Source organism: Gracilinanus agilis, chromosome 1, assembly GCF_016433145.1.
Source record: "Gracilinanus agilis isolate LMUSP501 chromosome 1, AgileGrace, whole genome shotgun sequence".
Taxonomy (NCBI): domain Eukaryota; kingdom Metazoa; phylum Chordata; class Mammalia; order Didelphimorphia; family Didelphidae; genus Gracilinanus; species Gracilinanus agilis.
The window spans coordinates 623,041,399-623,060,225 of NC_058130.1; the positions used below are offsets into that span (position 1 = coordinate 623,041,399).

Below are 18,827 nucleotides of genomic sequence, written 5' to 3' on the forward strand. Positions count from 1 at the left end.
CTTTATGGAATATAAATTTACTCCATTTTGTTTTCCCATTTTTCTTAATATTACCTTCTTCCACCACTCCCCCAGTTTTACATATATGTTCACATTTAATCCTATTATACAATTTGTCACTGTTCCCTCTATGTAAACTTCTTCTAGTTACCCTGTTGGTAATAATAATTTTCAATATTTGCCAATATCTTCTTTTCTTCTAGGGATACAAATCAATTGAACTTATTGGGTCCCTTAAAGAAAAGATTTCCCCCCTACCCCCACTATCTTAATTACTTTATGGTGATTCTCTTGAGTTCTATGTTCGGGCAGCAAACTCTCTGTTTAAGTCCAGTTTTTTATTAATGCTTGGAAGTTCTCAATTTTATTGAATGACCATATTTTCCCCTGCAAAAATATAGTCAGCGTTCCTGGATACTTGATTCTTGGTTGTAGACCCAGTTCTCTTGCTTTCTGGAATATTATGTTCCATGCCTTCCTGTTCTTCAATGTAGATGCAGCCAGATCCTGTGTTATCCTACCTGTGGTTCTCTGGTATCTGAATGACTTCTTTTTAGCAGCTTGTAATATTTTTTCCTTGGTCTGGTAGTTTTTGAATTTGGCTATAATATTCCTGGAAGTTGTCAGTTGTAGATTAAATGTAGGAGGTGATCTGTGGATTCTTTCAATTTTCACTTTTCCCTTGTTTGAGAATCTCAGGGCAGTTGTCTCTGATAATTTCTTGTAGGATGATGTCTAAACTTTTTCTTTTGTCATGATGTTCAGGTAAGCCAATAATTTTTAAACTGTCTCTTCTAACTCTATTCTCCAGATCTTTGGTTGAATCAATAAGGTGTTTCATATTTTCCTCAAATTTTTCATTTTTTAAATTTTGTTTCATATATTCTTGCTGCCTTGTGAAGTCATTTGCTTCTAGTTGTTGAGTTCTATCTTTTAAAGACTGAATTTCATCCCTGGCTTTTTGGTCATTCTTCTTCTTGTCTGATTTTCTTTGTAGATCATCTTTTACCTTCTTTGCTTCATTTTCAAGCTGGCCAATTCTGGCTTTTAAGATTTTATTTTCTTGTTTTAGTGCATTTTTTTTTTCAAATTGTCTTCAGACTCTTTTGATCACTTTTTGAGTTCCTGAAGTTCCTGAGTTAATTGAATTTTGAGATCTTCCAAAGCCTACATCCAATTCGCTGGAACTTATTCCTCTTCTTCTATTTCATTTGCTCTCTTTTCACTTCCTTGAAAGAAGCTGTCAATTGTCATTTCTTTTCTCTTTTTCTGTTGTTTACTCATATTTTTTCCTTTTCTGTTCTGGTAGTCTAATCAGATGTATTTAATAAGCTTTGATGAAAACTCTTCCCCCATCTGGCCATGGAGGTTTGTAGTTACTTTCTCTGCAGTATATGGGGGAAGATGTTGGAGTTTCCGTGCCCTCTGAAGACTTCTTGTCTGTCTAATTGATGGGATTAAGCCTGCATTTATTAGATTAGTATGTATTGCTTAATGTACCCTGAGGTTAAAACCTGGAGAGGAAAAAAAAAGGAGTGGGGGTTCAAGATGGAGTGTTTTATCTAAGCTGTCCAGCAATAGGGTCCCACTTCTCTGTTCTGCTGTTTCCTGGTTTTCTTTCCTCTTGAAACCCTTTGTTCTCAATCTTGATTTGATAAAGCCAGGTGGTCTGAGGTTTGACTACATCTAAGCTGCCATCTTCTGAGTATTTTTGCTGTGTTTCTCTGGTTTTCTCCTTCAGTCACCTCCCAGGTGCCTGTGTTCAACTTCCTGAGTCTTGCGCCAGCAAGGCCCTCTCCCCAGGTTGGTGAGCCCACCTGCCCGGAGATTTCAGTGGCTACTGGAGACTCTGCACAGCACATGGGGTAGGGGTTCTGGGATTCCCCTTCTATACCCTCAGACTTGACAGTTCAAAAATTCAAGCCTTTTTCTTGGCGTACCTCTTTAGCTGTCCAGCAGTAGGGTCCCCCTGCTCTGTCCCATTGCTAGATTTGGTCCTCTTTCTTCTTGAAGCACATTGTTTTCTATCTTGATATGGAAGGGTAAGGACATTTTAAGATTTGCTCCATCTAAGCCGCCATCTTCCCAGAATCTATAACAATTTCTAATGATCAATTACTGTAAGAATAACAAGCTAGATTGACCTTAGCACAGGTTATAGTAAGAATCTCTAAAACCATGGATTAACATAAAAAGGGAAATTCACATTTCGGAGTAACTTAAAGAAAACTTAGCAACCATAGATTTTATGAAATAAAAGACCAAAAAAATTACAATGATGTTAACATTAATAAGTCCTCTTCTATCCTAATAAACTAAACTAATAACCTATTCATAATATCCATTTAATGAACTCATTTCATCTTGGGTCTCAGATGTCCCATATAACCATCTGATCTTTGGGAAATTATCTTCTATTGGGTCTGGAATAAGACACAGAAAAAGGGAAGCTCTGAAGGAGTCTCCTCTTCAGTAGAATTGCTTTGCTGGTTCCATATCACTTATAGAAATTCCTGAATGTGCCTTCTAAAATATTTTACAAAGCATATCTCAACACAATTTAGAATGGCTTACTAAATTTTACTTCTCCAATAATCAGTTTATGTGATGAAGACCAATTCAAACCTCATGATTCTAAACTTCTTAGCAATGAAGCTATAAAAACAGTCAAATTAGGAACCTATAGTTCACTTGAATCTTCAAAGAATTTAGATCCTTAAATATCCCTCCATGTTCCTATCATTGTTTAAACCCTGTATAGACACTATGAATGACATGCTTTAGAATCCTAAAAAAAAGTCCATGAGGATCTGACTTGTAAAATGAGTCTTTCTGGTTAATGATTTAATATTTACCAAAGTAAATATGTAAGCTATGACTAAGAGTGCTTGTCTAAATTGGCACTGATGCTTTTATCATTTAAATTCTTGTAATGTAAACTGTCCAATTGCTATGTTGATATATTAAGGAATTAAAATACCAATTGAAAAAATTAGTTTGAAGTACTACAGAAGGCAGAACTATGAAAATCTTTTAAATGTCTGAAAACCTTTTAAGTTACATATGTAATTTGATTTTGTTGCTCTCTCAAAAATTTTCCCTTCAATTTAGAATTCAAAATTTACTTATTTTTTTCTTTATTTTATTTGAATAACAAATTTCCACATTTTCCAAAGTTATATGATTCATGTTGTCTCCCTCCTTTCTCCCCTTCCTCTTTCCTGGAATTTACAAGCCATTCAGTCTGGGTTATGTATGTATTATCAAGAAAAACACATTTCCACATTACTCAATTTTGTAGGTGAATAACCTTATGAAACAAAAACTACCCAAATAGTCAAATGATAAATCATATGTTATAATCTACATTTATATCCCAACAGCTCTTTCTCTGAAGATGGATAGCATAGAGTTCCAAATTTAAATACCAATTAATTTCACTTCAATTCCCCTGTTAGTAGAATTAAAGACTGATAAGGACCTAATGCTTACATAAAAGCATAAGTAACAATACTCTCTTTAAGTAGATGACCATTAGGCCATATATAAATTTAATTTAAAAGTTAATTATACTCCAAAAGTAACAAAAGGCATATGATAAATGTGTAAATATACCACATAATTAAATCCAAGTTGTATACAAAAATTAGTGCATATCATATGAGTTATCTTATAGTAAAATATATTTGTCTTTTAGGAAAATGCTATATAGAGTTGTTAATCCCACACTAAATGATAAACCCAAGTAAAATAGACTTTCCCTTTGAGGTAACAAAATAATCTATAAATAATTCTCTAAGGTTACTGATTATGCTGGAATTATTTTTAAAATTAAATTGAAGATGCTTCTAATTTAATCTTAATAATTAACTTATATTTTGGTCTCACAAACTATCTAACTATTCCTCAACATTCTTATCTTACACATAAATATACAAATATTAACAGGCAGATGACAAATCCTAGTATTACTCTGTTTAGTAGTTTAAAATATTGAAATGACTATAATCTCAAATTGAAATGGGTAACATGGATGCTAAGGTATCACAACAACAAGACTGATTCTATTAAAAATCACAGTTCCACTTGCCCTGTTTAGAGAGAAATTTGAAAATATGATAATACTATTTACAATATGAATTTAAAATAGAAAATGTATTACTAATCAGATGATATTAATATAGTCAAATGTATTTCCAAATTATCTAGCATAGAAATTTATTCATTCTATCACAAGTTGCTTTTAAATTCATAATCCTGAATTTGGAAAGGCATTATGATGCACAAAATACATTTTAATAAAGACCCAATTAGCAGAAAAAAATAACATGTACATAAGCCAAACGAAAGCAAATAAACCAAATGAATCACAAAGCAAGATTGCCAGGATCTATATATCTGTAAATCTGTATATATATAATAATATAATATATAGTTCTATATTATATATAATATATGCATGTATACATGTATTTGTGTGTTTATATATGTATATAAATACGTATATCCACATACATACATACATGCCTTGTTAGGCCAGCTCAAAATATACTAGGTTAAATGTTGTAATTTATTGTTAAAATACCTTACTCTACTTAGAGAACTTCTAAGGTCTTAGAACTCTTCATTACACAGATGAAGACCTTCTAAAGACATCGCTGCTATATCAAATTCATAGTTAAACACTATCATTATCTAATGTATTGCTAAAGGAATAGTTTTCAATCATTTAATATTAGTCTTTTAAAAATTTAATCCATAACCAAACCTCATATTTCTATTAAAACAAAACTTTAAATTTATGTTAGGCACCTTCTTTATTCATGATAGAGACTGAAAAACTTAGATAACATGGTTTAAGATCACATAGCTAACAGTTTTTAAGATCATGCAGCCAAAAAATTTTCTGAGTCCAGAGGGTAACTCAGGTCTCGCTGGTCCATGCATTTACTGCCTATAAGTCTGGACTAATATCAAATAGCAGAATAAATTCTGAGCATATCCTGATTTAGTTTGAGTACATATATGAAAACTTATAAAATCTCAAAAAGAACTTTTTGCTACCAGTTTACTCCTACCTTTTATAACTTTCTATTTACTCTCAAATCAAGGTACTTAAACAGTCGCATAAAGTTCTCCATGTCCTTATTTCAACAAAACCTCAAACTCCTTCAAGTCTCTCTTTTCAGTATAAACTTTCTTTTTTATATACCTCTTCCATGACATTAAAGCAATATCTTTCTTTTTTCTTTCATATTCTTATCTTAAACTAGCTTTTATTTTGTTCTCTTTCCCATGTTTTTTGCATTATTGAATCCTTCATGATTAAAAAACATACATTATTGTTTGAAGAAAACCAATGATTTATTAAAATTATGTTCCTTAAGTTGCATCTCTGCCATTAATATACATATAGCTCTGATGAATTATTGCTAATTCTGTTATTCTCTAGGGGCTAAAGTTCCCCAAATTCATTAAAATATTCTTAGTAAATATGAAAACTTTTAAACAGCTTATAAAAATCTGATCTATAACAATAAATTTTGATATATTATTCACAAAACCAACATGAAACATTTCTCCAAATAAAATTTTACTTACATTTAAGTTGCTCCCAGCAAGATAATTCTTAAAATTCAAATACAGAATTTATTACGTGTTTAGGTAAGGGTCACATAATTTACTATTATGTAATTATATACTATTATACAATTATATAAATTGCTAATTTCAGAACATCTTTTTTTCAAATAGTTATTTCTAAATTTATCAGTATTTAGTTATAATTTATTATATTCCTAAACATGCAATTAGACTTTTAATCAAACCCATTTATTTTTTGGTTGTTCTCTGATGTATGTAAACTTTACCTACTTTTTGTGAACCTGGAAAGAGTGAATAGGCAGTTTTCTTAGTTCCAGATCTATTTTAAAATGGAAAACTATAGCCCATTTTGTTTTCTTCAATATGAAACTTCACTGTCACTGGCCTCAAATTTGCCTCTATAACCTATTAAAGGCCTCTATCTCCTAGCTATTAAAACAATTAATATATCATTTGCTGGGCAAAGAAGGATAAGATACTAGTCTCAGTTATCTTAAAACAAATCCTAAAGAAAGTTAACCCAAAACATGCTAGAATAGTTCAACACTTAAATAAAACATTCGAACTATTTGGAGATTCAGAGTAGAGAACTTACATTTAGTCATGAATTTTATCATACCTTAGTTAAAAACAATACAAATCAAATGCTCCCTCTTATCTTGTCTGTCTCCTAGACTTTGGCCAGAATCTGAGAGAAAGTGAGATTCTTTTTCAAATAAAAATTCTTTCAAAAGTATATAAGTTCCCTTTGGTTCCCATCAGATAAAAAATCTCAAACCCAAAGCTATAGAACAAATACATAGCCAAAAAAAACAACAGAAAACACTTAAAGGTTTGAGGCAGTAATCATGTTTCTTTACTTATGAATTATGAGATTTCAGCTAATAGCCTCTTGAATATTATATCTTTTTTTGCCCTGACAAAGAACATCCTCTGCTCAAAAAGAATGACTGGTTCATTTTGTCTAAATTCCACTGACAGACCTTACATGTTGCTATATTCAATTTGGAACTTATTAGATGTCTCTAAATACTATGCCAAAGACACACAGGGACACACAGACATAAAGAAATGGAACTTTTAAGAAATTATCTTCTCCATAAGTCAGGTGCTCTTCTTTTTTTCCCTTTTTAAATATTGTATGCTTAATAATCACCACCACCACTAAAAAAAAACCCCATTTAACTAAGAGCACAAAAATTTTGTGTAAAGCCACAAAATCTACATAGTACAGAATTTGTTTAAAATATGTAAATTACATTCATGTGCTAATATAAACACCCTCTGCTTTTGAGTTCCCTTTGGATTTCTTTACTTGGATTCCCAGTCTGATGAAAAGACTTCTCTGGATGTTCACAGTTGGTTGTTATAAGTTTTTGACAGCTGATACAAAATACTGATTAACAAACAAAACAGTCAAAATATGTTAGCTATAGTTAATAAATTTTAGTACAAAGTCTAAGCACATTATTAATCCTGTCACTAATAGCCTCAGGCAATATTTTAGGAAAAGACTCATAGATTTTATAACAGACAATAATTCGCAAGAAGAAATTTAAAAATACACAAAATTGTCTCTCAGAATCATAAAATTTGAGGACCCTACTATTGACAAACATTCCTAGGAAACAAATACTAGTAATAAACTCCTAATTTTACAACTAACTATATGATTGCATCTGTTGTCTTTAGTAGGAATCAGGAGATAGTATACTTAACATAAAAGAATGTTTATCATAGGAGCTCTGATGCTAACTCTTTCCTTATCTATCATAGTTGATTAACAACTAGGACTAACTTTTCTAACACTCTGGTTATACATACTTTCTAAAGTATTATATAAGATTAATTATTTTTATGCTAAATGATATAAAAAGAAATTAATTGAAACAAATGCAAGTTAAACTCTTTATTCAGGCCCTGATGTTGTATCCTTTTTATTACTCATTTTCTTCCTTTGGATTTATTAATCTCATTACACTCAATATCATAGTGACTAATATGTATTTCCATCTACTTTGTTCCTCCTCACTGTTGTCCTTCTTCCTTTTTTTTTCCTGCCATATCCCTACTCAGATGTCCAATTTTCTTCGAATAATACTGTTCCACTACCTTCCCCCCAAAGCCTCCCTTATTCTCTTTTTTGCACTACTAGTTCCAAATTGTCCCAATTTTCCAAAGGTCTCTCCTTTGTCTCTTGTCCCTTACCTTTTAATTCTTTTTTTAATCCACATTTCCAAAGACCATTTCCTTATCTCTACAGCTGTGCCATCCTACTTGATATGAGTTCCTTTCTAAAAATCTTTCCCCTATCTTGTCCTTCCTTTCCCCTCACCTTACCCCTCCATACCTCTTGATATGCATTTTCCTCCTCAATCTCTCCCTTATCCCCTCCCCTCCCCTGCTCTGTCTCCTATTTCTCAGTACATTACAATTTTTTTTACCCTTCTAATTATGTATGTTGTTCTCTCTTTATCCCAGGTCTGATGAGAATAGATTTCTAATACCACCAGCCCTCCATCTCTTCCTCCCCTTCTCTGTAGCAGTTCCTCCACTAATTTTTCCTCCATATAAGATAGCCATTCCACCTATCATCTCCTGATCTATTCTACAACTAGTTTGGCTCATTATATTATATTAACTTGAACCGGAGTTCAAGTTATATTAACTTGAACCGGAGTCTTCCATCCATACATGTGCCCTCAAAATACTCAGACAATGATACCATTCCCAGAGGCCATAGATGACATTTTACCACATAGGAATCAAACAATTTGGCCTTTTGAGTTGGTTATGATTAGTTTTTCATTACCTGTGCATATTTCTTATAGATCAAATTTTCTGCTGAATTCTGAATTCTTCCTAGGAATAGTTGAAAGCTATTTAGTTTGTTGGATTTCTATTTTTTGTCTTTTATAATTATGCCCAACTTTGCTGGATATGCTATTCTTGGTTGCTGGAAGATTCCAGTGGCATCCTCTGGAATGGAGGCTCCAAGGGCTCAGCAAAGTGAAGTTGCTAACCTTCCCCTCAGGCCTTACCTTGTTGATTCCACTCTCTTTTCTCTGTTCTTACCACCAGGGTCTAGGTGGGACTGAGGGCTGGGAAGCCAGAAACCTTTCTCCCTATTTTTCCCAGGCTATTCAGCTTCACTTCATACTCTTTTGTGTTTTTGCAGCTTTAAACTTTCATTCTGTGGAGTTATTTTTGGTTGTTTGTGGGAGCATTAGGAGGGTGAGAAAGCTTCACACACAAATCTACCATTTTACCACAATGCATCCTCAAGTGTCTTTGTTTTTTGAGGGTCTCTTCTTGAAAAAAGAAAACTTTCAGCTTGAATAATCCAGTGACTCTTCTTAGAAAAAGAAAAAAAAAACCAACTAAATATAATACTATTAGCCTTTTGGACAAAAGTCTCTCTAGGAAACCAAAAAAGTTCTCAAAGAATGTACCAGAAGGGATTTTTTTGGCAACTCATCAATTATTCCTAAATTGTCACACTAAATGCAAACAGCACAACAAGTACTTCCAAATAATGGGTGCTTACCTTTACCCAGTCAGAATTGTGGAATTTGAGATGGAAGGAAGAGATTGATCTCTATATACAGTCACCTTAGGAGAAGCTCCCTTTATAGGTGAAAAATATTTTGCTAGGAAAAGCTAAAGAATAAAGGGGATTCCCCAGGAGACCTACGGGGAAACTCAATTCCTTCCATCCTACTGATTCTACTAAAACCTTCAGTAGTGTTATTTAACAGAATGACTAAGGAATCATGCTTTTCTGAGAAATATGCCATTTTATCATTAGGACCAGTAATGTAAGGGTAGGATAGGTCAATGGCTGCCTCAGTTTTTAGCCAAAGACCCAGAATTGAAGATACAATTCATTTTTATAATTCTAGAATAAAGAACAGTTCAGAGAAGGTGACATCATGGGGTTTCTGGACAAAAATATTAGTTTGCCAAGGCAAGGGGAACAACATGCTTAGTTAGAAGTTTGGTGATAATGGAGGGCTAGCAATGACCTCCTTGCTACCTGTGACTAAAATGTGCATTGTTTGAGTCCAGCTGCAAAGTCTAGAAATAATGGACTATCTTTTTTAGACCAGAAAACCAAAATCCTTGAAGGAGAGCTTGGTAGTATAAAGGTATTAGACCCAACTCCATTAAAGCAAAGCTTCATCTTCCAAGGTTAGCTAAATTCTATAATGCAGGAATAGAAAAATGATTACTAATAGAGCACTGGATTTCTAAACTTAACCCATTACAAACTGACTGAATGTTGAACTAAATTCAGAGATAAAGGTACCTTGACTTAGGCAGTTATGATTGAATATATGACCAATAAAAATGATGCAGAGATGAAAACATATGATTTGTCACATGTTTATTTGAGTATATGATTAGGAGTTTTGCTTTTATAAAATTATCTCTTACAAAAATGAATAATATGGAAATGGGTTTGAGTGAAAATGCACATTTAAACCAGTGGAATTGCTTGTCAACTCAGGGAGGGGGAAGGGAAGAGGGAAGAGGGAAAGGAGACAACATGAATCATGTAACTTTGGAAAAAATGCTAATTCATTATAAAATAAATATAATTTAAAAAAGCAATGCAGAATTAATAACTTCTCAGAAGGAAAGCTATGGCAAATCTGGATAGTATATTAAAAATCAAAGACATCACCTTACTGACAAAGGTCTATAAAATATAGTCAAAACTATGTGTTTTTTTTAAAAGTAGTAATGTATGACTGTCAAGAGTTTGACTATAAGGAAAGCTGAGAGGCACAGAATTGATACTTTCAAATTGTGGTGCCAGAGAATATTTTTGAGAGATTTTCAACAGTAAGGAGATCAAATCAGTCATTATTTAAAGAAATTATTTCAGACTACTTATTGAAAGGACATACTAAAGCTGAAGCATAAATATTTTGACCACATAATGAGATGACAGGACTCATTGGAAAAGACTGATATTGGGAAAGATTGAAGGCTAAAGGAGAAGAAACTAGCAGAGAAAAAGATGGATAGAAAGTGTCATGAGTGCAACAAACATAAACTCAGACAGATTATGGGAGATAGTGGAGGATAAAAGGAACTGGCGTGCTATGAGGTCACAAAGAGTTAGACATGACTGAATGAATTAATAATAAAATAATAAATAAAACACTAAAATAGTCAACAGAGAGGCATTCGTGTTGACTAACTAGGGAAGTTGACATAGTCAATTGAATTTTGGGAAAATTAGTTTTACAGCAGTGTGGAGGTTGGATTAGAGTGAGGAGAAAATGGGCAAGGAGACCAATTAGGAAGCTAGTGCAGTAGTTCAGGCAAGATGTGATGAATGTCAGAATTAAGGTTGCTATTTCATGAGAAGCAAGATGGGGAATGATTTCAGATGTTTTGCAATGACAGAAATGGCAAGATTTAAAGTAGGGAAATCTGGAAAAGAGGTAGGGAAAATGATTAAGTTCCATTTTGGACATTCCGTTGAGAATGACAGTTTGTGCTGTTGAGACTATATATAGAAACAATAATCAAACCCATGAGAGTTGTTGAAATAACCAAATAAGAGTGCATAGAGAGAAGAGAAGGTCCAGGAAAGAGCCTTTGGGAATATCCATAGTTAGAAGGTGTGATATAAACGATGTTGCAGAAAAGGAATCCATGGCTGATTTGTGACACAGGTAGGAGAGAGAAAGGCGGTAACAATACAGAGAAGAGGTTGTATCCAGAAAAGATGGTGGTCAGCAGTATTAAATGTTGCAGGGATACTAAGGATTAATGTTGATGAAAAGGTCATCATATCTGACAATTAAGACATAAATAATAACTATGAAGAGGGCAATTTGAATTCAGTAGAGAGCTAAGAATGAGTAGGAGGTTGAGAACCTCAGAGAATGGAAGTATGGTGGTACTCTCTATAGAAAATAATGAAGATGGGAAGAGATAATTTAATTGAAACCCAGGATACATCTCATCATTTCCAAATGAAAATGGTAGGGGAAAAGAAAGAGATAAGGAGAGGGGGAAAAAGAAAAGGGGGGGTAAAAAGGGAGAGTGAGAGAAGAAAGGAGAAATTGAGAGAGAGAGAGAGAGAGAGAAGAAAGAGGAGAGTCTGGTGGAGGAAATGGCTTACTCATTATCCATTGCCCCAAAGGTACAACTAGCTTTTCTGCTGATAGGAAATAGGGCATGGGAGTGACTGGGCTAGGATTGGTAAACAACTTGCCTTCCATACCTAGGTAGGGCTAAATTATATCCTGCTTGTCCTGAGGGGTGCATCCCAGGCAGCCACTGAAGGCCAGGTCAGTTGTGGAAAGGCATGCTATGTCTTGGAGATAAGCTCACTGTAAGATTCACTATGGAGGGTGGGCAGGTAGGTGGAATTCAATTCATCTTTCTCCCTTTTGATTGGCTAATCATCTAATCTTTGGGGTTAAGCTAGAGTACTCTCGTGGTCATTCCATGGCCCCCTCTTTGGAGATCACTGAAATAGAGAACATGGAGAGAAGATAGTGTACAATTAAGAGCCAAGATTGAATAGCTCCCTTTCCTTCTGCAAGGACTAGCAGCCTTCTACTACTATCTTCAGTTTCAAGTAACTCTCCTTTATCTCCTCATGGAAAGACTCCTATATTAGGAAATACTACTTCTGTGTGCTATTCCAAATTTTAAAAATCTGAGAGACACATCTGGATACAGAATTCTCAATGAATGACATCCAGACTGAGTTCAAAAGTCACCTCCTTCATAGGGATTTTCCTCATTTCCCCCAACTGATAACCCATGGTATCCTCTCACTCTCTGGTTCCAATATATTGTATGATGCAAGTTACTTTTTCTTTGTATCCTCAGTACTTAACAGAAAGTCTGCCATGTAGTTGGTATCTAATAAGTGTTTAATGAATTAATTGAATGAATTAATGAGTGAAACAATAGTTTGCCTATCTGCTTGCCAAAATTAATGCTACTAATATGTTGACTCCATAGTGTTAAAATCATTAATCTAGGATAAGAAGGATGCCACCTTGACATATAACACTTTAACAATAGTTATTGAATTTTCTATATATGTTAAATTCCATTTACACATTTGCCTATTTTATATGGTTCTAGAAAATCACTCACCTTAGAATTTTTCTTTTTTCTTTTTTTGCAGAATTAAAGTCTGGTCAACAAATTAATTATGAGGAACTAGAAAAGTTATGTAAAATCAAAGGACTTAAAACTGGGTAAGAAGAATATGCTGACTTAAATTTATATAGCTTAAGTAAATAGGAAGATATTTAATTTGGGCAGAGCATATAGGAATAAAATAATTATTTATTCTTACCTCATTTCTTTAGAATAAATGCCATTCTTTAAGTAAATAATTTAGTAGGGAACAAAATTATTATGAGCTTGGTACTTCTAATATTCAGTGTGCATTGAGGCAATATGAAATTGTGAAAATAGGTCTATTCTTGGGGTCAAAAAGAATTGGGTTCAGCTCTTTATTTTGACATGGGAAAATCACTTCATTTTTTAGTATTTCAGGCAAATCTCTAAAACTATAATTTGGAGAGAGTTGTTGCTCTGTATTCAGAGGGAGTCATCTACATCAATGAAATTACAAGTCTGGGTACAAACATATATTTATATTAGAGAAAACATTAGTATATGGTCAAAAGAACATATTGAAGTAAATATGGCATTACCACTGTAGAATAAAAAGGGTGTCCTTTGATTTCAAGTGTCCATCTTCTCAACAAAGCAGCCAGGATTCATAATTTCATAGACATAGACATGGAGAAATATTGAAAGCCTTTTGAAAAGTATGGTATTTGGTGACTTCTTTTCCTTTCCGACTGAAAGCAGCATACTATTTTCTTGCTTTTTCCTAGGATGCCTAAGAAACTTGAATCATGTTTGCCTAGAACTGTGACTCAAAGGAAAAAGTATTGTCATTCCTAGGGAATGGGGCAAAAACAGTTAACTAACCTCTTTGGTTCCTCAAATCTTAATAAGATAATTTTTATTGCTTTTGGTAAAAAAAGATGACCTACATCTGTGTTGATTAGAAACATGTTAGGGCAAATGTATATTTGTGATGCCTTATTATCTGGAGAACTAATAATTAATTTAACATGGTTTGAAAATAGGAACTCATTTTGTTTTGCTTGATAGTCTAGTCTTTTCTTGGACAACATGCTTCAAATGTGATCCTTGGCAAGACATAAGTATCTTGAAGATTTTTTGCCTAGTTGTCAAAACACTTTATATCCAAGATATAGACATTTTGCCTGATTTATTTTGTAATCAATAATAATGAATTATATTCAAATAACATTTTAAAATCAACAAAGTGTTTTGTGGGTTTTTTTGGAGGGAAGGGTATACCACTGTGCAGACAGTACCTTCATTATAATTTAAAATCTTAGATAGTACCCTGGAGGTTAAGGGAATTGCCCAGAATCATGATATAGTTAGAAGCAGGACTAGAATCCAAGTCTTGCTGAATCTGAGGCAGGCTCTCTTATCAATTGCACTATGCTGTCTCTGGGTTTTACATATGCCTTTGGTATGGGCATTTCCTCCAAAGGAACAAATTATAAGTCATCTCTTTCTTTTTCATTGTACTTGATTCTTGTCCAAATTCTCAAATTCTATGCAAAAGATCCAGTTAACATAAAGTGTTTTTTTTTTTACTTATCAAGGAGAGTGAAACTTGGTGGTGCCTATCCATTTATTACCTCTCTCTCCTTTCCCATAATTAGCTCCCCTCCTCTCAAATATATTTATGATACTACCAGTGAGCCATATCTATGGCACGTGTCTACCACCTGTGTCTACCACATTTTTCTATTACTCTATTGTTGAGTCATTTCAGTGTTGTCCTACTCTTTGTGGCCCCATTTGGGGTTTTCTCAGCAAAGATACTGAAAAGGTTTGCTATTTCCTCCTCCAGCTCATTTTGAAGATGAGGAAACTGAGGCAAACAGGGTCAAGTGACTTGCCTGGGTCACACAGCTAGTAAGTGTCTGAGGCCAGATTTGAACTCATGAAGATGAAGCTTCCTAATCCCAAGCCCAGAGCTCTATCCACTGTACCACATAGTTGCTGTTGCTCTTTGAGTCACTGCCAAATTTGATATCTTTGTGATTGTTACTTTACAAGCATAGTAACTATCCAAAAAACTGCTGAGAGAACATTGGTATTAGAAGCAATTATTTTTTGTTCTGGAACACTTTAGGATTGTATAAAAGCATTGCACAATTCTCAATATAATCTTGTCATTATCTTCCTCCTGTATAAATCTAGACCCAACTATTCTCTCTTTCCAATGTTTCTTCCAAATACATTTACTTATAGAAATATATTATATTTGTAACTTAAAAGCCTTATTATCTAACTGAATGCCATAGTCTAGAAAATAGGCATTTTATTCACTTAATTTTTCCTTTTTGAATTGTTACACCAATCTCTTTTGATTATTCATGGGTATAATTGAGAAGGCCCTGCAATGTTATGGGGCTTGATGTAATTAACAAAACATCATTGGTAAATAGAAGCATCTGTAGGATGTTTCCTTCTTTAGGGGATCTCTCTTCCATTTGGATTTTGTACAAGATATCCTCTTGAGCACTGGAAAACACCTTTTTGAAGCATACATCTCCCTTTGCCTTACATTGCAATTAACAATGGGAGACTTGTTCATTCTCTAAGGTTATAGTGATCAAAAAACCTTAAGATACATATAAATGATTGCTTGTTGGAGGAGAACCTTTGATGTATTTTGCTTTTTGTTGACATTTGTTGACAATACTAATTAAGTACAACAATTATTTTTAATCTCTATTTTGAGGATAGCATTGTGCTAGCTGTTGAGGGAAATACAAAACGATGAAGCTTAAGTTCTGTTGTTTCGTTTACTCCTCTTACCATCCAAGAGATAAATATTGTAAAGTGTAATTACTCCAAATTTAAGATGAACCTGAGACTTAGATTAAAATGTGGCTTTCTTAAGGTTACTTGGATAATCAATGATGGAGCTGACAATCAAAATTAGGTCTTCTGAGAAGCTAGAATTCCTTTCGCTGGTCTATCCTGGCATGAAGAAAAACACTTTGTTCACATAATAAATTTCCTGTGCTCCCAAGAATCAAATGTAAAAATTGGATCTTAGTTTTACAATTCCATTTTTAATTGTCACTATTAACTAACAAAAACATACTGCCTGGTTTTCACAATTAAAATATGAAAATAGGTCTTCAAGACTTTCCTAAAATATAAAATAAAGGACTAAACAGATAAACCAGGGCAAATGCTGAGAAAATAAGTTTATACACAAATATATTCCTTTAATCAATCAAGAAAAACATTAACATTATTATGTACAAATCATCAGTGAATAGGAAATTTTGACAAATTAATAAATAAAAAAATCATGAAATTGTACAACTCTTCTAAGGATCCCCAAACTCCTTGAAAACAGTAATTCATTAAAAAAATACCAATATTCTGTTGACATGGTTTGGTAGTGAGTACTGGAAGATACTGAAGAATTAAAAATGAGTATCACTGAGTATCATGAGAGGGTAATGGAGAATTGCACGGTGGATGTGAATAGACTTCAACATATAACCAACAAGGAACTTCAAAGAAAAAATAGAGCAAAGGACTTGGGAGTCACAGGGATGCAGATTTGGGTTCTAAAAAATCTGCACTCTGGCTCCATCAGTCATCTATCTGCAGGTGAATAGTATATTTCATCATGTATCCTTTGGAATTGTCATTCATCATTGTTTTGATCAGAATCACCAAATCTTTCAAAATTGATTTATTTATAATATTGCTCTAACTGTATAGATTATGCTCTTGGTTCTACTCACTTCATTTTGTTTCAGTTCATAGAAATTTTCCTCAGATTTTTTGTTTTTTTATGAAACCAATGCCTTTATCATTTCTTACAACAAAATAGTATTCTAATACATTAATATAACACAATTTGTTCAGCCATTCCCCTCTTGAACATTCCCTTTGTTCCTAATTCTTTGCCACCATAAAAAGAACTTATAGCAATATTTTTGTACATGTGGATTCTTTTCCTCTTTCTTTGGTCTCTTTGGGATATAGCTTTAGTAAAAGTATTGCTTTGTAAAAGGGTATGCACAGTTTTTCATTTTCAAACATTTCTCTAGCATTTTTAATTTTCCTTTTTTGTCATCTTAACCAATTTGAGGGGTTATAAGTGGTGCCTCAGAATTGTTTGAATATGCATTTCTCTAATATATGACTCAGAGCATTTTTTCATTTGGCTACTGAGAGACTTAATTTCTTCTTCTGAAAACCAATTCATATCAGCTGACTATTTATCAGTTGGTGAATGACATTTGTTCTTGTAAATGTGATCTACTTCCCTATATATTTTAATAAATAGATCTTCATCAGGGAAATCTGCTGCCAAAATTTCTCCCCAGTTTCCTGTTTTTCTTCTAATTTGAGCTGCATTGATTGTGTTTTTGCCAAACTAGTTAATTTTTTATAATCAAAATGATCCATTTCTCATTCTGTGAACCTTTCTATCTTTTGTTAGGTCATGAACTCTTCCCTTAAATCCCATAAATCTATCTGGCAGATAAATTCTTCCCTGATCCACTAATTTGCCTATGACATCATTGTTTATGTCTATATCATATACAAGCTTTGAATTTATTTTGGCATACAATGTGAGATATTGGTCTATGCTTAGTTTCTGTCAGGCTGCTTTCTACTTTTCCCAACAGTTTTAGTCAAATAGTGAGTTTTCCCATACTGCAGGTCAGATCATTGGGTTTATTAAACCCTAGCGTATAGTGTTTATTTGCTTCTGTATATTATATACCTGATTTCGTATATTATATACCTTGATTCCTTATCTAGTACCACACTGTTTTGATGATTACAGTTTTTTACTATAGTTTGAGATGTGGTAATGCTGGGTTTTCTTCCTATTTTTTATGTATTCTTTTGATTTTCTTGATATTTTTTCCTTCAGATGAATTTTATTATCATTTTTTCTTTCTCTTTAAAGTAATTTTTGGTAGTTTAATATGACAGTGAATAAGTAAATTGATTTAGGAGTACTGTCTTTTTATCATATTGTCTCAGCTGGCCCAAGAGTCACTAATATTTCTCCAGTTATTTAGATTTTACTTTATTTGTATAAAATATAATTACTGTGTGTGTCTTGACAGGTAAACTATCAAGTAATTTATACTGTCTATAGTTATTTTTTAAAGTCTTGCCAAGCATTTTATTTTATTTCAATTTTTTAAAATTACATGTAAAACAATTTTGATGACTTTTTTCTGACATCTTATAGTTCAGATTTTCTCCTTCTCTCTACTCCTAACCTTCCCCAAGATGATAGTCTAATGGAGATTCTAGCTGTACTTTCATGTAATACATACTTTCATATAGTTCATGTGGTGAGAGAAGACATCACACATACAATAAAAATCTCATGAAAGAAATATAAAATGGAAAATGGAATGTTTTGATTTGCTTTCACACTCTAATAGTTTCTTCTTTGGCTGTGGGTAGCATTTTCATCACGAGTCCTTTGTGGTTGTCTTGAAGACTTGTTTTGTTTATAAAGGTTTAGTGCTTCACAGTTGATCATTGTATATACTTTCTGTTACTGTATGTATACATTGTCTTCTTTGTTCTTCTCAGCTCACTTTGTATCAGTTCAAATTCTTTCCAGGTTTTCCTGAACTTATCCTGTTATTCATTCCTTATATTATGATAGTATTCCATTACATCTATATACCCCAATTTGTTCATCCACTCCCTAAGTGATAGACAACCTTTCAGTTTCCAGTTCTTTGCTACTTCAAAAAGAGCTGTTAAAATATTTTTTTTTCTAAAATATTTTTCCCTTATCTCTGATCTCTTTGGGATATAGACACAATAATTTTATTACTGGTTCAAAGAGTATATAGAATTCTGTGACCCTTGAAACCAGCAGTATATTAGTGTCCCAATTTTCCCATATCCTTTCTAACATTTATCATTTTCCTTTTTTGGTCATGTTAGCCAATCTGCTAGGTGTGAGTTGGTATCTCAAAGTTTTAATTTGCATTTCTCTAATGAATGGTGACTTGGAGCATTTTTCTACAATTATTGATAGTTTTAATTTCATATTTTGAGAACTGCTTTCATCGATCATACCCTTTGACCACTTTTCAACTGGG

General features: G+C 33.1%; 1 protein-coding gene across 1 annotated transcript in view; it reads left to right on the forward strand.

The window, feature by feature from the left end:
• Positions 1-18,827, forward strand: part of CNBD1 (cyclic nucleotide binding domain containing 1) — a 621,665-nt gene that overhangs the window by 34,025 nt on the left and 568,813 nt on the right. Inside the window, 1 exon segment of the mRNA XM_044683798.1 lies at positions 12,770-12,842. Coding sequence (XP_044539733.1) covers positions 12,770-12,842 — 73 coding nt within the window.